The following is a 22,615-nucleotide window of genomic DNA, read 5'->3' on the forward strand; positions in this document are numbered from 1 at the left end:
AATACAAAAAATGCAATAATTATTAAAATGATTAGTTCAAGAGGAAATTAAATGAAATTCAAGAGTCTTGAACTGGTATCAGACTAACTTGATTAAAATTAAATCTTATTTCCATATTATGTCGGTTGTCTTCACTTTTATTTTGAAAACCAGATGTAGTCACTCACTTATTCTCACACTAGGTCAAAGTTTGAATTTAGTGAAATAGTTTTGTTCGTGTAATAAATTCACAGAATATTTCCAGGTAAATATCTGTTGAGTTTTTGCAGGATGAAAATAAAGATATACAAATAAAGACAGTCCCCTTTTCAACATTTACCTAAAAGCCTGTAATAAAGGCGAACTCCAAATTTAGGTTTGACCACTGCTGTTCTGCCTGAGGAAAATAAAAATCTTATAACAAACAATTCTCTCTGAACAGCAGCAGAAGCAAATAAATCAGACATTTCAGATTAAAACAATTTATATATTTTATTTATACTAAAAGCACAAAACATGACCCTGTTCTCCACCTTAGTGCTTCCTCTGCATCCACCACAAAGTCATCATCCTTCACTTTAATAAAAAAACATTCACTATTGTGCAGTCGGAAAAAATTGCAGCTTTTTACCGACACTTAACATATTGCACCAGATAATAAGGTTCTATTAGACATAAATAAGGAGTTTTGACACTTGACAAAGTGAACGTAAAAACTCCAGGAAGTTTGACACGTGAGCAAATACCTTGAAAAGGTCTCAGAGTTATTTGCCTGTTGTGTTGTGATTCTTCTGTACTTGAAGGCCTCAGACGGACAGACGGGAGGTGAACACAATCTCTTTGACAACAAAAGAACACTTGTATAAAAAGTACACTTCAGTATAACTTATCTCCTCCGAAAGAGAAGTTTAGCATCGTGGTAAAATATTCACTCACTTATTAGTAACAGCTTCTGCTTTGAAAGTTCAATTCTCATGATAAATAATCATAAAATAGCACGTGTGGTTCTTCACTGATCCGAAACAAATACTGAACATTTAATAGTAACATTTAAGTTAAAAACAGGATAAAATGCGCAAATAAAAACTTAAAAAAAATCCATTTGGTTGGATCAAAAAGATTCAATGCATCTCCAAGGACATGAGAAAGAAGCAGTGCGGTTAATGGTCGACTTCGGAGTGCTGCTCATGTCCTGAACAGTTTTTTTTAGGAGTTGCATCATGAACACTTGTAGTGGTACGGTAGAGGAGGAAGGAGCGAGGGGTTCAGCTCTCGTACGATCTTGTTCAGGCTGGAGATCTTCTCCTCCAGCAGGTAGTTCTTCTTCTCCGCGATCTTGTGCCGCTGCTCGGTGATCTCCAGAGCCTTCAGCAGCTGATCGTTCTGCACATACAGGTCCTGGATCAGCACGTCTGCTTTGACGTTCTTGTTGAGCTGGAAGAATTAGAAGGGTTTGATGATTCCAATATTATAATTTTTTTTTAATTTCATGACTATACTACCAGCGCATTTGCAATATCAGTCAAAAATAAACGCATTATGATTGCTTAGCCTTAATCAGTGGACTGAAAATCATCCCATAAGCGGCAAAGTCATTTTTCCAACTGTGAATTAAATGTCTGTCATGTTGTCTCTTCATTCAAGTGGTTTGATTAAGAAAAATAATGATGGTATTTATCGGTCCATATACGATTAGCGAAGTATAGTTTAAATAAAATACAGTTTTAGCAGAAAATTACTCCATATTGTCCCCCCCCCCTACTTCTGAATATCTAAATAAACTCTTCTGTGGCCATTTGTACAAAAAACGTAAAATTCTATAACCTGAGCACTTTTGAAAATCAAAACAGATGTTTGATTTATTTTTATTTTAATTAATTTTAGGAAAATTGCAGAATTATGTAAATATAATATAAATTGAACTGAACTACAAATAAAGTTAGTGGTATTATTATTATACAACTGACCTGTTCCCTCAGTTGAGAAGCCTTCTCCCTGAGCAGCAGCTTCACGTTGTGCAGCGACAGTTCAACTTCTCTCATCCTCTCCTCCATGTTCTTCATCTTCCTCTCCCTGTCGTCCTGCTGATGAGACGGAGAACATCATCAAACGGCTGCAAATGTGATAAAATGATGATATATTTTGAATCTTCATTACTTTGAGTCGGTGTAAATTGAAATATTCTTCGGTCAGAAACAACATAAAGACCAAATTGTTGTGAACTAGATGCTTTATTTTGTCTTTAATCCTGCATTTAGTGAGTTCTAGCACATTTCTAAAAGGAGATAATACACTAGAAAAATAAATAAAATATAAATAGGTATAAAATGTATTCCAGATAACTACAAAAAATAATTTAATGCATAAATAAAATAAACGCTTACACGAATCTACTAAATAAATAACAAAATAAATCGGATATAATTCAGGTGAATCTATACATGGTGCAAAAAAAAATTAAATAAAATAGATTCACAAACCAAAACATAGATATGACTATAATAGATTCACATTGTACTCTTGACACACTACTGGGGAAAAACAATGATTTGGCTCATGTGGAATTTCTAATAATAAAAACCTGATAAACATTTAAAGTTTAACAGTCATGTGATGAGTTTGATCGCTCCAGGTTTAAGAAAACAAAAAACAATAAAAAACACAACCCTGGAACTTGTGATCTACTTTGGTCGTGCAGCAGCAACACAAACGGCAACACACAGATCCAGACGACAAAATAACAAAATCGACAGGTAGCCTGAAGAAACATTCGACTGTGTGTGGTGTCAGAGGAGAAATACACACATAAACAAAACAGACACAAACAGGGAGAAGCTGGTACCTTCATTAAGAAATCGGCAGAAGCCCTGACTGGACACACACTGTCACACACTGAAATTGCTTGATTGTTAGAAAAGGCTCATTAGACTGTTAGGCACTAACCTCGCCTCAACACTAACACGCCTCGATGATCACAAGGCAAAAAAGTGTGGAACCAGATTCAACCTCGGAGGATTTTTGATATATAAATAAACCCTGTCTCAGTAACAACAAGTGCAAAACAGAACATTCCCAGAAAATGTACCCTGTGTTTAAAGGACTCCCTGTAATCAACAATTAAAAAATACATGCAGATGTTACATTTTCAACGGCATGTCTTACAAACATGACATTTTCAATGGTAATGCCATTCTCTTAATGGAAATCCCATAGGGTTTTTCCTGTGTTTTCCTGCCACCTGGCAGCAAAGATATACAATTACACGTTCAGGCCTTTTTCAAATCAGGCACATTTGCTCACAAGCTCCTATAAGGATGCAGAGAGGGCTGACGCTTTGTGCTCCGGTCGGATGTTATAGCTCCGAGCAGAGCAGAGGAAGAGCAGAAAGCAGGGGAGAGCAGTCTCCGAGGCAAGAGAGGATTAAGCAGGGAAAGACGCTGGGGTTACAATCCACCGATCCGCCGGTAGCTGTCTGCGTGAGCCGCCCGCTGCTCCGGCACCGGCCCCTGGAGAGAGAAGGTAGGTTCACTTCACCGGAGCTCAGAGCACTCCTCTAAAAACCAACACAGGGGGCATACACTGGCTAAAGGGGCAAGGACACACAAAGAAGTGTGGTTAATACTAAATGAGCTTAAGAAATATGAAATAATGACGATAATGATAATAATGACAGATAAAACCATGAAACTGTGAGAGGATCCAATCAAATCTTTGTAACCAAGAGTTGTAAAGTGTCTTCAGACATTAATAACGTTTATTCACGGTTACTGGTTGTAATGATTAGTTCTGTCCATACTGGATATAAAGAGATTTCTTCCTCATGCATCTTCTAAGTGCATTGTTTCTTAGCTGAAGGACAAAAACACTAAAGTAAACAAAGAAGAAACCTCCTTCCTTATAAGTTTATGATAACTAGGTTTCATACTGTGAGATAAAATGACACAACAACAGCTGCTGTTAAAATACCCAATGTGATAACTGAGTAAACCTGGATGAGCTACATCTCCCTGATGGAAAGTGACAGACGTTCGTGCAAATGGTGACAAATGGAAACCAGTGAGCAGGACCACACCCAGACGATGATCACACATCACACACCACTTCAGTCCCCAGACGGTTAAACTAAATACAGGCGGTGAGATCAGGGACACGACAGCAACAACAACACACAGGCACTACGGGCTAAATACCAAACCTAAAAAGTAAACGCTACACACACACACAAACACAAGATGAAGACAAACAGGTGGAGAGGTGGATGTGAGACAATCACCAAAAACAAGGAGCCCAGCAGAACCAGCAGGAAAACAAGGGAATGGAAAATAAAAATATCACACTCAGCTCAGGTGTTTGGAAAAATCCCTAAAATGTAATATTATTTGCTATAGATTTTAATTCTTGAATTGATTTTTTTGTGATATTAGCAGTAATTGAAACGTTAAACACCTGAATTGAGTGATGATTTTCATGTGGACACATTTTCTAATGCAAAGTGACAGAAATACAATGGGTGTATTTACATTGAACTCCCATTATATCCTGAAAAACTTCTACAACATGAGATGTACCTCCCTCTCATGACTATAAGAACAAACAGCCGAGATGTGACGAAAAGAAAATAATAACGGTGGAAGAAAAATGTCAGGAGATGAACATAAAACCAAAACCATGCAGCGATGTAATGGTCTTCAGGGGCTAAAATATCAATTACACACCAGGAGGAGTCAAAGTCTCATAGCACACACTCGTTGGTTATCTTCCATTGCAGCAGGTTTTCATGCTTATCTGTTAACTGTCAACATAATTGAGTATATTTGCTCAGATCTGGAGTCAGCGAAGGTTCAGGCGGTACAGTACCTGCATGTTGTCCGGCTCGTCGACTCTGTGTTGTCCTCTGGGAATCCGATGAGGGGACGGAGGCAGAAGTCCGACCAAGTGAGCCTGGAAGCTCTGGACACAGCCAAAAACAACGAGGACAATATTACACCCAAGACAGAAACAGTATGAAGCGACTATTTCAAAACACCCCAATATCAGATGAACGGTTACTTTTGATTACTTCACAAAGTAAGAGGGGAAACGTGGGTATCACAATGTACCTCGAGCAGCTGTGTGGACAGTCGAGCCATTTGGGTCTTGAGCGCCTCGTTCTCCTGCTGAAGACTCTCCAGCTCCGTGTGTCCTCGTCCAGCTTCACAGCCCTGAAACCAATGTGAGTACAGGAATTAGAATTTAAAAGAGGATTCCACAGTGTTAAAAAAAAACAACGAAGGTTTACAACATGCTCTACCTTGGTCTGTTCCTTTTGTGCCTCGAGCTCCTGCTTCAGAGCGGTGTTCTCCTGTTCCAGAGCTTTCACCAGCGACGACTGACTGGGATGTCTGTGCTGCTTCATGGACAAGATGGTGGCATCGAGCTGACGGACCTGGAGCAGAGGGTAAAAGGGTTTCAGTTAAGAGATGGGGAGAGATACAGGAGCCAGCCGGTAGGTATTTAAAGTTACCATCAGCTGCTCAGCTCACCTTCTCTCTGGACTGCACCATGTCTCCTTTGATGTTCCGAACTTCTGCCTGAAGCCGCTCGTTCTCGTGCCTGAGCAGCTGCTGCTCCTGTTCCATCAGCCGGGACATCTCGTCCCTGTACAGCTTCCTGCTCGGACTCTGCAGACCACCGGAGTGCAAGGCCATTTCTAAAACATGGTTCTGTGACAAAACAAAAAGGCAGAGGTCAACTCCACTGAACACGGATGCAAATAGATCCAGATAAATGGGCAGATCCAGGATTTACTTTTCAGGGTCTTTAACATGATGAGACAGAGTGTATGAGCTGTTTCAGCTATCGTTTACATATGTTCAGTAAGAACCTTTAATGCCACACCATCTCTGATAATTTAAATACTTTCCCCATTGAGTTTCACATAGAAACATATCTCTAAATATGGATAAGATATCTACAAAGATATGTGAGTGTTCAGGGACATCTTACTTTATCGTTGGAGATCTGCAGCCGTTTGTGTAGGACGGTGACTTCACGTCTGAGGGAGTCCCTCTCCTTCTGCAGAACACGGACGTCGGCCTTGAGACGAGAACTTTGATGGTTCACAGCCTGACACGTTTCATCCACTGTCTTCACCTAGAGAGGAAAGAAAAGAAAAGAACACATTTTAACAAAAGGTGCCTCCTGCAGTGGCTGAACTCAAATATATAGTCTAACATAAAAAGTGAATGTGTGGCTGCAGGAGGCTCTCACCCTCTCTTGAGCTTTGGCGAGCTGGTTGCGGAGGCCCTGAGTCTCCAGGTCCACACTCCTCCGCTCCTCCAGCACATGGCTCAGCTTATTCTCCATAGAGTCCAACTTGACTGCCTGAAAACAAGAAGACGAGTGGAACTTTAATTAAAAAAAAACTATACTCGATAAACTTTACTGCTGAAGCTGGATCTCAACAATACATCTCAGCTGCCTGAAGGACACAAAGTACTCATCTTCACTTGCGTTCACTGGGAAATCAAATGAATGAGGTGCTTTCTCTTTGTGTCTGTGCTTTGATTGGGTTGATGTGACGTGTCCACGGCCTCGTTCTCACCTTCTCTCTGAGGTCATACAGCTGCTGGGACAGCTGGGTGTTCCTGTCCTCCAGCTGTGCAGTGTCCTCCAGAGCTTTGGTCAGCTCTGCCTCCAGTGAAGACACACACGCTGCCAGCTAACACAAACAGCCACCGATTAACTACCCACTACGACAACCACGTAACCACCACGACCATCCTTTTATAAAAACGTAGTTCACCTTGTTTTTATCTTCAGCAGGGAGCGCCTCCCTCCTTTTCTTTTCCTTCATCAGCTCCGCCAGCTGCTGTCGTAGATTCTCCTTATCAGCGATGTTTTGGAAATGTCTCTCCGACAGGATCCCGTTCTCACCCTCGAGTTGTTGTCCTTGCAAACGCAGGTCCGCAATCTGCAGGAGGACATAGATGGACATCTCATGACATCATTCTGAATGAAGACAGACATCCAGCAGAAGACACATGTTGCATGTAAAGTACCTGGTTCTGGAAATGTTCTGCTGCCTTATGAGCTGCGCCCTTCTCATTCCTCAAGTGTTCCAAAGTTCGTCTGAAATCAAATTCATGGAATGAAAAACAATATCATTTTACACAACTCAATAAAAATCCACTGGCGAGAGGAATTGAAAAATAACATTTGGCATTTCTTACGTCAGCTCCCCCTGCGCCTCCTTCAGGTCCTGCTCCTTCAAAGCAGCGATTTTCTGCCTGAGCAGAAGGTTTTCTTCAGCCAGACGACAGGCCTCAGATCTACAGACAGAAAACAAACCGTTAGACAAAATCAGAAAAATGGATTCTAACAAGCTGCATTCAAAACAGGACCAACAGAGTCTCCAAGATTCGTTTCACTACATGTTGATTAAAAGCAGCTTATTCTAGCAAATACACACATTGAACTTGCGGTTTCTTCTTTTCTTGGCATGACACAGAGGTTGAGGAGCATTAGGACTCTAATCACAGGCAGGAGAAACACTGTGTGTGTGTGTGTTTGGGAACAAAGGGAGGAGCGCTCCTCATATCACCACCAGGGACGGGACCAGGAAAAGCCACAGGATACACAGGAGGACGGGATCCTATTAGTTCTGCACGTTACCTATGGGCCTGCGTTGTTTCATCTAATGTCTGCGACTTGTCCTGGAGCTCTGTGACGGCTCTGCGGAGTTTGGAGTTCTGCTTCTCAAACTCCTCACAGCAGTTCTCCAGGTCACTCACCGCCTGAACCTCGACCTCCGGCGAATCCTCGCCCGTGGGGCTCTGCGATCGGCCGGCGTCTGGATGCATCGCTGAGAGAGTCTCATACTGCAGCTCCAGTTCGCCGAACAACCCTGACAGCCGGGTGTTCTCCTCCCTCATCCGGCTGATCTCATCCACTAGGGAAAGCTGCTCATCTTGAAAATCATGGAAAATGTTCATCCTGGTTTCGAGGCTCCAAACGCTCTTCTCAAGTTCACAGTTTTGCTCCTTCAGTTTGGCATTTTCACACATGCAATCCTCATATCGAATCTGAAGATCTGTCATTTTTAAGGCCTTGATCTCGAGCCCTTTGACGTGCTCCATTAGCAGAACCAGTCTCACTTTGAGGCTGTAGTTTTCCTCTAGAACCTGGTGGCCCGTTTTGATCTTCTCAGTGTTATGTGCCAGGAGACTCTCGAGTATTTCAGTCTTCTGTTGGAGCAGAGAAATCTTCTCATGCAGGAGAACGTTCTCCTCTGAGGCAGTGCTGTACAAACCCTGGAGTTTGGGGTGAGAGGCGTCCTGGTTCTCACAGTCACCATCTTGATCCAGATGCTGCAGACAATCATGTGAGCAGTCAGGGCGCTCATCTCCGTTAGTGGTTAAATGTTCACAGTCCGAATCTGAAACCAATTCAGCTTCCTGTTTATAACGGTTTGAGTTATTTGGTAAAACCTCAGGATCCTCCAGAGACAGTTCACCAGGGTCACCTGTCTCCCCCAGCACCGGCGGCTCAGCCACAGTCTCGTGACAGGGCTCATCTTCGTGGGAAAAGCTTCCTGAATCGTCTTGAGGTTTGAACTCATCCTCACATGATGCACAGGATGTTTCTTTCTCACCGTCTTCATCGGAGTCCTCGTCTTCAAACACCTCAAGCGATGAGGCCGCTTCACACTGCAGCTCTACGGAAACAGATTCTTTTTTGTTTTCGAAACTCCTCTGATTGGAGTTAGTTCCTTCTTCACTACTAAGTCCAGTTTCTGAGGAACAGCAGCTAACATGAGCGTTGTCTTCAGCTTCGTCTGGGTTCAAATGTCCAGTTTGACAATCAGAAACAACTTGATCTTCACTTTCTTCACCGATATCCTCAGTCGGAGCCATTTGATTGTCTTGTTCTGGGTCCTCAGAGTCACCATCGGTAGCAGGGACCTCATTATCATATTCCTGACAGACATTTAGGATATTTTCAGGACCTCTGTGCTCAGCATCGAGTGAATCAATTACAGTCTCATCAAGAAAAGGTGATGAACAAACTAGCTCTTGATTAGAGGACTCAACAAAATCATCGATCTGGTTTTCAGGTGATGGACAAGTTTTCTTGTCTTCACCAGAATAATAAATATTTTCTCCAATGTTTTCATTTTCCTCTGTAAATGTGACTAAATCATTTAATCTCCTCATTTCTGTTTTCTCATCCTTTTCCATCGAGGTTGAAACCCGATCGAGTTCCTCCTCTAGCTCTTGAATTCTTCTCGTAAACATCTCTCTCTCTGCTGTGAGATCGTCTTTGTCATTCTCATCTTTAGCTTTTAACTTCTCCTCGAGAACAGATGCATGCTCCTGTAGCTCCTTCCTTTCAAGTTCAAAGTCCTCAGCCGCCTGTTTAAGCAGCAGCTCCAGCTCCTCGATCTTCATCTTCAAATCGTCTCGCTCCGTCAACAGTCCAATCCGCTCCGTTATCTGAGCCTCAGAAATCCCCAGCATCTCGTTGTATCTGGCCTCAAGCTCTAACTGGTTGCTCAGATGCTCGGTCCTCTCCTGTTTGAAATCCTCCACCGTTTGATTCAACAGGAGCTCGGCCTGCAGAGCTTTGGACTCAGACTGAGCAAGAAGCTCGTCCTTGAGTCCCAGACTCTCCTGGAGACGGTTATGGAGGTCGTTCAGCTGCCTGCTGAGCTCTATCTCTTTCGTCTGGGCCAAACTAATGAAGTCATCCAGTTCGTTCTGCAGTTGCTGGTTTCCGGCGATCAGTTTGTCCAGTTCTTCCTCGTGGAGACTCTTGAGCTCACGCCGTTCTTTGTTCCACTCTCCATTCAGGCTCTCTCTCTCCTGCTCCATTTCCTCCTCCATCAGTCGTCTGTGCTCCTCAGCATTTTCAAGGGCCTCTTGCATCTGTGCCTCCCAGTGTTGCCTCTGCTCCTCGTGGCTTTCGGAGAGCGCCCTCAGCTCACGCTGGTAGTGCTGATCGAGTTTCAACACGTCGGCCTGAAAACGCTCTGCGACCAATTCTTGATCACCCGAGAAACGCTCTTCCACTTCTTTGATTCTTTGGGTGAAGCTGATCTGGATTTGGCTCCTGCACGTGGTTATTCAATGAATGTTACAGCAACAGGATTAAACTCTTACTTGTATAATGTCAACAATTCTGGACAAATACATTTTTGAGCTTATTATAAAAGGAATAGTCCAATATTTCATAAAATGCACTTATTTCTTGCTTAGAGTTAAAGTAGATAAAATAATACCACTCCCATGTCTTTACAGTAAACAGAGCAAGGAGATCTTAGCTTAGTGTAAACACTGGAACAACAAGTTCCCCCACACCAGCACCTATAAAACTTAAAAGTCAAAGGAAACATTGCAACATAGCACAGAACCAAATGAACAAATTCGAATTTGTAACTCAACAAGAAAGCGCAATAAATCAGAAATGTTCCTGTAAACGATGTACACTTAAAAAGTTACCATGAGATAAATAAAATTCACCGAAGCCTCACCTCTCCTGAGCCATGTCATCTCGCAGCTTGTCCAACATGCTGCTGAGTAGGTTCCTCTCCTCGCTGTGCTTTGCAGTGCGCTCCTTCATGGCCTCTCGGTGGCTCTCCTCCAGAAGAGCCCTCTCCTCTGCCATTGAGTTTTCTAGTCTCTTCTCCACTTCCTCTCTCTCCGTCTCGAGCTTCTCCTTCTCCTCGTTCAACCGGTCCTCGAACATCCCTTCATAATCCTCCTCCAGCTGCAGCCTCTCCCTCTCCCACTCCTCCTTTAGCCTTTTCTCCTTCTGCTCAAACTCCTCTTGTAACTGCAACCTCTCCTCGAGGATTCTTTCGAGCAGCGTGTCTCTGTGGTGCTCCTCAAGCCGAGCTCGCTCCGTCTCCCACTGCTCTCTGAGCTTGCCGTCCTTCTCTTCATGTTCCTTGACGAGTCTCAGCATCTCCTCCTCCAGCAGCACCTGCAGAGACTCATTATTCTGCTCATCCAGCTGAGCTCTCTCCTTCTCCCACTGCTGCGTGAGTCTCTGCACATACGCCTCCTGCTGCTCCTCCAACCTCAACCTCAGCTCCTCTAGTTTCGCCCTCAGTTCAACCTCATGTCTCAGCTGCAACTGTTCCTTCTGGGTTTCACACTCATCTAAGAACCTCTTCTCCAACTCAGCCCTCTCTTCCTGCACGTTCTTCATCTCCTCTCCCACTCGGGCTTTAGAAAGTTCCACATGCTCTTCCTCGAGTTTCTGAATCTCAGCAGCGTGTTGTTTTCTCAGAACCTCGATCTCAGAGTGATGGATTTCATCTGCCTCAAACTGTTCAGCTTCAAGGTTCTTCAGCTGCTCCTCCAGGTCAGTGGTGTAAGTGTGGGCCTCCAGCAGCTGCTGCCTGAGGTTTCCCACTTCCTCCTCTTGCAGCTTCTCCAGCTCTTCCCTCTCCTCGGCCGGCCTCCGCTCCAGGCGGCGTCGCTCCAGCTCCACTTGCTCGAGCTGGCTCTGGAGCTCCTGTGCGTGGATCTGAGCGCTGGCCAGCTCTTCCCTCAAAGCCTGGACCTCCTGCTGGTACTGGAGAGCTGCGAGGGAGTTCTGGTCCTGCTGAGTCGCCCTCTGCTGGTCGACCATCGTATCAAAATCATTGATCTGGAGAAATAACAAATGTAGATGAATTAAGGGAGTAGTTTAACATTTTGGGAGTTACATTTAATTGCTTTCTCACAGATTTTCATTTTGATATTCAAATGTAATTTCACTGCCAGAAAGAAAACGGTTTGAGGCACCGGAGTTATAGAGCCATATAATTAAATTGACACTACTAATATTGCATCAATGTCTCTACTTGATAACTTCTCAATGTACCTTGGTTTCCAATTGGTTCCGCAGTTCCTCCATTTCCTGAAGGTGCTGCTCCTTCAGCTGCTCCATCATCATCTCAGCCTCCAGACTCATGCTGAACGGCTGAACATCCTCAGAACCAATGCCTGAAATAAAAAAGTCAAATTAGAAGTTTGTCGCTGTGACCTGTTTCAGTGCAAAACCTCAATGTTTCACAATGAAAAGTTGTTAGTGCATTGATATCATTTCTCAAGGGATTCATCTGAAGTCAACGTAGTGTAACTGAACCTGGATCAGACTCCATGCCGGGACTTTTACTCTCCAGCTCTTCAGAAAGCGGTTTGTTGCAGGGCTGAAGAACTCGACCAAGACTGTGGAACTCGTGCAACTCGGACTGGAGCTCGTCGATTCGATCCTGCAGCTCCTTTAACAAAAAGAAACAGGTTTGAATTATTTAAGACTAACATAAGTAATTCTAACACTAATATCACCATCACCACATGTTTCTGTATTCACAAACAAGAAGAAAAGTTTACCCTGCACTGGGCTTCATGGCCACTGCTTAGATTTCTAATACGTTCCTCTTGGAGGAAGAATTCTGCACTGCCAGGGTCCAAGTCTCCAAACTACAGAAAATAAGAGCAGACATCATACAGTTAGAAACAGCAATAGATAAATAAAGAGATGTTCAAAATAGGACAGAAACAGAAGTAAGCATGTTCTACCAAAAAGTCAGTTTTATGAAATGCAGTACAGTATGTACATTCAAAAAATGTGTCTGTACCTTTTCTTTCATTACGTTCTCCAAACTTGTCTGAAGCTTTGAAATGTGACTTTGAGCCTCTACTAGTTTGTCTGTGCTGTCCAGCAGCTCCATCTCAAGACGTCGGTTTTCCTGGAAGATACAGATAACAACATGACATTGGTTAGTTCACGCAAATCAATTAGTAAAGACTTAAGAGAAATGAATATAGAGGTCAACAGTACATTATAAACATCACTAAAGATCCTTGTGGTACCTTCACAGAAATGGAGAGGTGGTCTCGGAGAAAAGACTCATCCTCCCTGATCTTCTGGATCTCTGCCTCCAGCTCCTCTCGCTGCAGGCCGGCCTGCTGCTGGATCTGGTCCATCTCCTGCATCAGCTCTGATCGCACTGCTGCCAGCTTCTCTTTCTGCTCCTGCTCGAGCTTCCTGCAAACATGTAGCCACAGAGAACCCACAATGTCTCAATATTCAAACATACAATAGTCAACACAGATTCAGACATTCTGGCTATGTTAACATGGCCTCTGGTTGAAATCACATTAGTTTATAAGACCATGATTAGAGTATTTACCTGAGCTTGAGGGTATTCGTGTGCTCAATCGCAGAGTGATGCTCGTCCACCTCGGTGGCGAGCTGAGTTTTCAGCTTTTCTGCTTTTTCCAGGTCTGATCGGATTTTCTCTTTCTCCCTCAGTTCCCTGTCTACGCGCTCTCTGATAGGACAAAACAACAATAATCGTACAAACCAGATGTACGCAACATGAAAATCCTAAATAAACAACCTCACAAATCACAATCATCTTGGGGAGATAATTTATCTTGTTATTTGGCAGATTTATGATTATTCTGAACAGAGTTATTCAAACATAAACAAAGAGCTGCTTTACACTGATGACTCGTACTCACAGGAGGTGTCTGATCTCAGATCTGAAACTCGCCAGAGCCGCTTGGTGAATCCCGTTCTTAGTAACGAGCAGCTCGTTTTCAAGAGCCATGGTGAGATCTCCGAGACTCAGCTTGCCATCTAGTTCGAAATTCAAAGCCTGAAAAAAAACGTTAACTTGGTAAAACAACTTTCTTAAAAACAGCACAAACATTATCACATGCTTTCTGTCATTAGTTGTTAAAATAATACTAAAGATAATTATTGGCTAGAGCCCTAACTAGAAGAATAGATTTAGTGCTGTACCTGCAGGATCTCAGTGCTGTTTTCAATGCCTTCGTCTATCCAGGCATCCAGAATGTATTCAGCTGGAGTGAAACCGGTTCCATCATCAAGGGTGGAGAAGAGACGCATGCCGATGGTGCTGGTCAACACAGAGGAGGTGGCTATCCTACGGCCTCCTTCATCAAACGGCTGCGTGGAGGGAAAAACTGTCAATCTCCGAAAAAATGTCACTTAATCTTCAATTATTCAATTACAGAGAATCTAGAAGGGAATCATTATTTTGTCAACCATCAATTTCCTTCTAGGTAACTTTTTCAGTTCGCAGCAATTTGTGTAAAAACTCTTTAAATAAACAAACATAATTAACTAACAAGGGAATTGTGCTCACAGCAACCAGGTAGAACTGCGGGGGGGGGGGGGTACCTGAGTGGAGTGGTGTCTCTTCAGCTGTCTGTAGGGCGTGGAGGCGGAGGGTGTGGGGGGTTTGTTGTGGTTAACAACCCTGGATACGAGCTCCTGAACGTTCATAACTCCTCCGCCAGTTAGACTCTGGAGGAAATCCTCATTTATCTGGAAGGGAACAATAAGTTTTCATTACAGCAACGTGAGAGAGAGAGAGAGAGAGAGAGAGAACAGTGTCATCAAAGGAAAACAAGTAAACAAGGCAATGTGAGTGTGTATTTAAAATATAAATCACATAAATTTAAACCTTTTTTGCGCCAGATTGCATTATAATACTAATGCAGTGTAAAGTTATAGCTACCCACATTGATTTTAAATCATTTTAAGTATTACTGAGATTGGCGACTGCCCTGAGAGAGTAATGGCTTCTCCACTGAGTCTCGAACTAACCTCCAGGCCCAGATGTTCACAGACAGCGAGGAGCTCCGTGGGATCGGCACATCTGTCCCGAGGTACGTTCAGCTCCTCACAGGCTTCACGCAGCCTCTCCTCCAAGCAGGTCGGCAGAGGAACGACAGATCCCCGAGGCGTGCTCGGCTCATCGGGGTTCCAGAGGTGCAGCTGGCCTAGACACAGGAAAACAGACGCTGACTGTTTACTGACAGTATGATGACAAATTAAAAAAAAAAAAATTTAAATACTGCTTCTTTGGCGTACCTTCGGCCTCATACTCCTCCGTGTTTGATTCGTGGGCATTCCAGCGCTGTAAGAGACAAAAAGGAAATTGAATAAAGAAATGACCAGATCAATCTCCTGGGACAATCTACAATTTAAGTTTATAAATGAGGCCAGGTCGAATCCGGGTGCAAGGGGGGGGGGGGGCCTGGAGTGTGTCACAAAACGACACAGGAGCTTTTGTGATCGCATGAGGCCTGAGAGAGAGAGGCGGGGGGGGGGGGGGGGGGGGGGGGGATCAGTGGGTAAATCAGGAATAATAGAAAATGCGTCATGGAAAGAAAATTTATAATTTTCCTCCTGTCAGACACAGACATGACCAATAATTCTTACTCAGACTTTTCTGAATACATGCACAGGAAAAATTCAAATCTTATCACCCATAATTTTTGACAGCTGGAAAAAAACTGGTGCTGAAAAAGACTAAGATATGATAAAGAGCTTGGATATTTAATGAGGTCTATGGTTGAATTGTTTTTTTTTTAATTAAATGAAATAGTTTAAAAGGTTTGCAAGTCCCACAGAATGATTTAAAGATAAAATTTAAACTTCTTTTAATTGAAAGTCTTTGCACAGAATCTCCTAAAAACCAGAAATATGAAAGGAGGGGGGGGGGTTCACTGGGTGTGACCCGCTGCTCTCCGGCCCAGTCCCCGGCGTGGCCGTCTATTGTTTGGCAAGTAAACGGTGACGGAATGAAGAACAGATGGGATTCTGCAAGTGGCGTTTTGAAACATGGTGTATAGGCATCCGAGAGGGTGGGGGTGGTGGGGCTCATTGTTTCTCTTTCACGGCCAAACTCCCTCCTCCTCCTCCTCCTCCTCGAGCACCCCTGACCCAGCCCCATCTGCCGGCCCCCGGGCTGGACATGGTAGCATTGTCACAACCTAGATTAGTCAACACCGAGACACGCTTCACTTCAGGGTCTCAGATAGTGTTTGTCCTGGCGCTGGCCGGCCGGCCTCTGGGGCGGAGTCACAGACAACACACGGAATATTAACACATCCACACACACAAACACACAAATACACAAGCTGAACTGGCCGTCATTGTGGTGTTTTGTTGACCAGTCGTTTCTTTGTCGAGATTTATTCTGCTTCCTTCAGCAGATCCACTCTTAAACAACAATATAAAAAATGTCTCAGTTGTCTTAAACCTAACACTAAAGTCGTAGAGGTCAGTACTTCTTAACCTTACACGTTTTTATTATTTAATAACTTTAAATGAATCATTTAGTCTGTTAAATATTGAAGGCCAAGATAATGCATCCAACAAAAGGTAAAATAAGCAAATAATCAATATTTCAGAAGCTGGAAGTAGTAAATGCTCACACCTTCTCTTATTAGTTTCATAGGCTACTGATAAATAAAATAAATAAAGTATCAATAAATATCAACTTCATTTTCAGAGCCAAACGTGAATTCTTGCAGGAGTTTCCAGCAGCAGGTCCTTGATGCTCAGACGGAGTGAGAGCGGAGGCTTCCTCACAGATGTCAAACAACTCAGCAGTGAGAGCTGGATTAAAATAATCCAGAAGATCAGGCCGAGGAGCCACGCAGAGAGTTGAGCTGTTCACGGCCACGGACAAACTAATGCTGTGTGCAACTGTCACACTTAAAGCTGAGTGGACATAGGGACACATTTAATGTCAATTTTAAATAAAAAAGGAGGACAGATGACAGCAGCCACTGGGAATATTAACTATACAACGTGAACCCGTCTCACTCTTTATCAGCTGAACACTCTGATCTGCTTGGACATGATGGGCAGTAAATTCCTGGATCGCTGTTGTGTTGCGTTGTCAACCAGCGGATACACACAGCACAACAGTGAACACTTGTTGACTCCCATAGAAACGCTTTGTGAAACATTAAACTAACAAAACGGCCCCGATGCTACACAAACATTGCGGATGCGTCTTGTTGACCTAAGGCTTATCGAGCAGTAATTATCCTCTCAGTGTTATTTACAGCCAGAACAATTTTATGCAATGACCAGAGCTCTGAGGATCCGACGTTGGAGCCTCTACATTACATTTCAGGCTCTCCCCTGCATACCTCTAAGCTGATTAGCTAAGAATAACACGTCACCACCAGGTCTTTGGCTGCAGAGGAACACAGAACATCCAAGGACAGAAGGCCGATAAGGAATCCGAGCGTCTGGAGGTTCAGATCGGGAGCCGGAAAAAAGTCGTAGACCTTTACCTCACGTTTCCTCGGAACGGCTGAGTCATAGTTGTCCTCCAGATCCTCTCCCTGCGCTGGGTTCACGTTGGTAACTTCAGATAAGTCAGAAATAGGCTCCACTAAGTCGGGCGTGGAGCGGCGGCCGTAACGTTTGCTGCCCTTCACAAACTTTGGTTGGATCTCTGGAGACTCTGAGGGGAGAGAGTGAGAATGAATTGAATATTAGATTGGATATACACAGGGATTCTGCAGTTAAATTCAATTTAATATTACAATCTTTGAATATCTCAGCATGCACTTAGCATTTCACAGTCATGAGTACAAAGCCTTGGAGACAACATGACCTAGGATTATTTATTATCTGTTATTTCCCTGCACTCCCAGTATTACCGATAATTTATCATTATGCAATAATTGAGTTTAAATGTAATCTGGACCTGAAAAAGAAGCAGAAGATAAATGGCTGGATTAAACGATGAAAAAGCATGCTTTGTTTTTGCTAAAGTTGACAGGATGAGCTTATTATGAATATGAGCAGTATAACACAGTTTGCTACAGGTCTGATGGTTCTGAGATTTCCAAAATTAAAACTGTTTAAATACCTTCAAAGGCCTTTGAAAGAAAGTGCTTTTCAAAACCTAAAGATTTCCCTGTTACATACAGGGAGTATTATCAGGTGTAGCCTCCAGCAGCTACTTCTCTAAAAGAAGTTACTTCTCCAAAAGAAGTTACTTCTCTAAAAGTGGTAACCAAAAAAGTCTCTTGAATCAACAATCATCAGATTTGCTTCAGTGAAACAGAAAGTACAAGACGTTTTTAATTTTTCACTATAAGCACCCGGTTGGTTACCTTGCCTAAAGACCAGGCCGTGCCAATGGTGCAACCATGACGGTGCAAACAGTTCAGCTGAGGGCTAATTGGTTTGGGCCGACCCTTTTGGCTCAGTGCCTCCGTATGTTCGTTTACAGCTGAATCAGCATTAGTGCTGTTCTACTTATTCAGCCAACACAGTCTCTTTCTCAGCTCTGATGACTTGGTGAATGTAACAGGTTTCTTTAAAGTTCAATATTAACCTGATGCCGATATTTAAAAAAAAATCTGTGAGCTCAATCGGACTCTGCCGGTGTTTTGTTTCCCTGAACTTTTGAATCCCAACTTCACCTGGTTTCTGGAAAGTTTCCTCTTCTGCTTGAGGCGGCTCGATGGACGATGACAAAACCAGAATCAGTGCGTTCTTGAATTGGTCAAAGTCAACCTGCAACAAGGAAAAAATAAAAATAAAGAGATAATGCATTGAAGTAAAGATCAAACTAAATGTGAAACTTCTTTGTATAAAATGCAAACAATGCCGAGGATGTGAAGCCAAGTAAAAATGTTCATGAAATTCCTCAGACTGGGTGTAATTCCCTGTGAGGGACGGAGGCTGGGTGTCCCTGGATGTCCCTGGGTGTCCCTGGATGTCCCTGGGTGTCCCTGGGTGTCCCTGGGTGGAGGAGGGACATCACACTTCAAGAATCAACAGCTGCTAACCCTGAGTATGGAGATTTTCTTTGTGCTGCGGCGGGTGGAGGCTGGCGGCTGGGGGGGGGGTTCTTCTTTTTGACCTTATTGTGTGATGGTAGGTAATCAGTCTGCTGGCCCCCCCCGCTAACATTCACCCCGCCCACACACGGTCTGCACTTGCCATACTATAGCCGATCAGTCTGTGCACACGCGTGTAGACATACAGAACTCCATGCAGACGTGTGGAGGTGAATAGTCTGTAAGTTTCTCATCCTTCTACGGATGATAAAATCCATGTGCTGGAGATTTGGTGAATATTAGTTCATTCACACACATCTGACCAGTGTCCCCCCCCATCTCATACATTTCCACATGGAGCACCCTCAAACAGAGAGGCTGATTATCTGGCTCTGTTGTCCTGACACCTGGGATGATGGGTGCACGTTTTCTCCCCAAACAAGACGACCAACAAAGCACCAAAATAAAAGAGCCTGGAGACACAATGACCTGAATTCTGGAGTGGCTCAGCTCAGGCGTCTGCCACAACTGAAAGGACAGAGGACCCTTCACACACAGGGAAGCCAGGAGGGCACGGCTCACATGTACATCAGAGGAGGAACAATAACTCTCTTGTAAAAAAAAAAACAGCAATGCCGAGAACCCCCCCAACGGTTCCCCACCACAACACGCAAGGGAGCACAAAGACGTGCAGTGACCGATCCTTTCCACGGTTTATCACCCTGACGTCTTTCATGGTTAGGGGGGGGGGGGGGGGAGAGAGAACTCACCCTGGTTGTGAGGCGGTCCTGGTTCTGCAGGAGTGCGTGGAGGAGAGTGGGCGTGGCATCTTCCAGGTGCAGCGACTGGCAGAGGTCCGAGAGCTCCTCCGGCGACAGGGAGCCGCGGCCGCTGGTGTCGAAGGTGTTGAAGAGTTCCTTCAGCTGCTCCTCGTACTGGTCCTGCTCTCGGCCGTCATCCATCCCACAGGACAGCACCCGGCCCTGAAAAACAAAAAGACGTCCTTTAGAGAATCCCTTCATTACCGTTCAGCTGACGTGTCCGCGCAGAGAGACGTACCAGAACATCGCTGGCATTGAACTCCACTGTTACAACGCCAACAAATTTAAAATCAGATTAAAAAAAAGGGGTAAAGTCTCTTCGGTCTATATTTACAAGATAGTTCGTCAAACTACAATAAAAGCTACTCCGAGCCAGAGAGAGAACATGGACGTCAACAGGCTGTTTGTCTGACAGCTCCTTCAGGTGGGGGGGGGTGGTGCCGAGCGACTGAGCGACCGAGCTCCAGCGTCACTTGTGGCCAAGACGCTGCTAATCCAATTAGAACGATTAGACAATCGGGCAAATTGATGGACATGACCACGACGCTCCCTGGACACTGAGCTGGGACATAAATACTCCACCAGCAGAAATTGACATAGCCATAAATTAAAGATATAGTTTAGTTATTTACAGATTTCTGATTTATTTATAAACAATATCAGCTAAATTCAATTAATTTGAATGTAATCTGACTTTTTGACACCTAGCGTAATAAAAAAAATGTTTTGAAGCTGGACACTGTGTAAATTAGTGACAAGGACCGAGGACAAAGGCAAGAAGGTGGCAGTGAACCAAGTGGAACAAGCAGCAGGGGGCTAATTGAGGAGGCTACACCAGAGACGTGTGGGATCAGTTACACACAGAGAGAAAGTTTTTTTGTTCTTTCGACTTTGTGGACGCCTCATTTCTGTGACTCTGTTTTCTGTTACCGGCTCAATGGAGAGCAAAGCGGTAATCAAATTCAGATGAAGCCTCAATTCTCTCTAAGCAATAAAAGAAACACAAACAATGATTCTTAATGATCTAAGTGGCTAATTGGTTATTTAAAGAGATGAAGGTGAGAAGTACCCAGAGGTCAAGAAAAAGAAGAGTGTTCACAATGACATAACAGAAACAGATCAGTTCATCCACCTGATGCTTGAGGTTCACGTGACTTGAAATAGAGCTTTAGCCGTCAACTACTTCTGTTCTCACTTTACTTTTAATAAATATATTTTAAGCATGACTTCTTCTTATGAGAACATTTCTGCACCAGTCATCATTTAACATGGTGTCATTATTTTGCTTTCTACTGTTTACTGAACTTTAAACTCTCTTCAATGCCTTTGTGCTACTACTAGAAACTTTTAAATCTTATTCCTTCATATTTGCAAGTTTGGCCCTTTATATATCCAATTCAGTGAGCACCCCCCCGACCCCTTCCAGCTTTTCCAGCTGCTCCCGGAGATCCTCGAGCACTCGGCCAGGTGTCCCCCACACCCCAGACTCGGGGTTCCCCATTCACCACAGACAATAGGCTGCCCACAAAACCCAAATCAGTATTCTGCATCTGCACATTCGAGTGGCTTATGAAACACATTAAAAAAGAATGGATCAAAAGAAAGAAATTGGACAAAGTGTCGAGAATTAAAAACAATTTCAGGATATTTGCAATAATTTGCTCCATCCTGACCCATGCTGGGAATAACATAGCAAAATTAAAGTTAGTGGGATGATTCTCTCCTCAAACTGGTTTTGTGCCGGTGGCCTCTAAGCCAATTAGACTGGTAGCCCTTCTGCTCTGGTCAGTGGTCCCACAGCTGCTGAGGCCAAAGACTCTCACTGGTCCAGGTCACAAGTATACAAGGTTAATCCTCACACTACCACTGCTTTCACTGGTGCTGCTGGGACTGGTGGCAGATGTCAAACCAAGGAGTAAATAAATAAATATCCCATAATATATAGATATTTATTAACCGGCTGTTCTTGTTGGTTATTAAAGTATTCTCCAAATAGTCTTTCATCATATTGAATTAGTTAGTCTTGCATAGGGAGGGACAACAATAAAACTTCACACTCGCTTATGAATATTAAATCAAACAATCAGCCTAAGACCATCATATATTTTCTATATTTAATATTTCAAATCTATAAAAAAAACGATTCTGGAAGTCTCGCTCATTATTTGAATGATTTGGATTATTGAAGTAAAATTATAAACAGTTATATGGTTTTCATTTATCCTTTCATTGTCATTATAATCTGCTTTAAAAGTGGGATGCATATTCTGTATTATTTGCTTTAATTTGATGTCTTGTCTTTACATCACATTACCTATTATTATATAATGTTATAGATAGATGGATGTGGCAATGTAAATATTGACAATACAAATATTTTAAGTGCAAGGAGATTAAAAGACAAATAACCAAAGGAAGAATATTGAATCCGCATATAAATCCAGATTTAAAGATGAATAACTGAAGCTACACAAGTGGTGCATTAGACACAGGTAGTTAAAACTAACGTTTTAGTTTGAGCTAAACTACTTCCAGTTTCATGTGTGAGTTTATAAAAAACACTGAGCAGCTTTGTGACCAAACCAGTAAGTGAGCCCAGTAAAGAGTGAAGTGTGGACCATGAGCTGAGGAAAGACAGAGTGGAAAACAACCAGAAGTGTCAATAAACCAGATTGAACCTGAAGCTCAGTGATCCAGTCGCATCCCTCAGTGAAAACACAGTCTAATAAGTGATGAGATGTGATCCAGTGACTCGCAGCTGCACCTGAACGAAGCTCAAACTGTTATGAGCTGCATGCAAATATGTAAAAATCTGGTTTATCTACATTAACCCGGTTCTCAGTGCAGTGTTGTGCTAAGCTAACAATGCTAATCCAGCAGCAGCAGCAGCAGGAGCAGCGGTGGGACTCAACGGTTCGTCCGGGCTTGACTTCATCCCAGGATTTGACCCTAAAAACGGCCTCGGGTGAACTTGCACCAGCGGTAACAACCCCCCGCGGAGCCACTCACCGAAGTGTCCGGACCCGGGGCGGCTGTCGGCTCCTCTCTTCCAGCGGAAAGCTGCGGATGAAACGCGGCCACGAAACAAACTTTTTTTTTTTCAAAACAGGAGCGTCCTCCCGCGCGGGTGAACGCAGCCTCCTCCCCCGCACAGACAGACGGGCAGTCCCCGGTGGGTTTCAGCCCCGTGGAGGGTCGTTAGGTGTCCGG

The 22,615-nt window shown here is 43.6% G+C and overlaps 1 protein-coding gene across 1 annotated transcript; it reads right to left on the reverse strand.

Moving 5' to 3' along the window:
* Nucleotides 1–445: 445 nt before the first annotated feature.
* Nucleotides 446–22,600, reverse strand: nin (ninein (GSK3B interacting protein)). The gene is made up of 29 exons (XM_053434149.1): nucleotides 22,415–22,600; nucleotides 19,355–19,567; nucleotides 18,225–18,318; nucleotides 17,082–17,254; nucleotides 14,860–14,905; nucleotides 14,593–14,768; nucleotides 14,164–14,310; nucleotides 13,762–13,929; nucleotides 13,479–13,615; nucleotides 13,145–13,285; nucleotides 12,825–12,999; nucleotides 12,590–12,700; nucleotides 12,342–12,431; nucleotides 12,094–12,229; nucleotides 11,830–11,951; nucleotides 10,490–11,613; nucleotides 7,633–10,068; nucleotides 7,191–7,289; nucleotides 7,020–7,089; nucleotides 6,764–6,931; nucleotides 6,563–6,679; nucleotides 6,229–6,342; nucleotides 5,965–6,111; nucleotides 5,502–5,681; nucleotides 5,270–5,404; nucleotides 5,079–5,180; nucleotides 4,837–4,929; nucleotides 1,947–2,060; nucleotides 446–1,413 (listed from the first exon to the last, which is right to left on the reverse strand). The coding sequence occupies exons 2-29, from the start codon at nucleotides 19,544–19,546 to the stop codon at nucleotides 1,198–1,200; spliced, it is 7,023 nt and encodes a 2,340-aa protein (XP_053290124.1). The 5' UTR covers nucleotides 19,547–19,567; nucleotides 22,415–22,600; the 3' UTR covers nucleotides 446–1,197.
* Nucleotides 22,601–22,615: the final 15 nt, after the last annotated feature.

This window comes from Pleuronectes platessa, chromosome 11, assembly GCF_947347685.1.
Source record: "Pleuronectes platessa chromosome 11, fPlePla1.1, whole genome shotgun sequence".
Lineage (NCBI taxonomy): Eukaryota > Metazoa > Chordata > Actinopteri > Pleuronectiformes > Pleuronectidae > Pleuronectes > Pleuronectes platessa.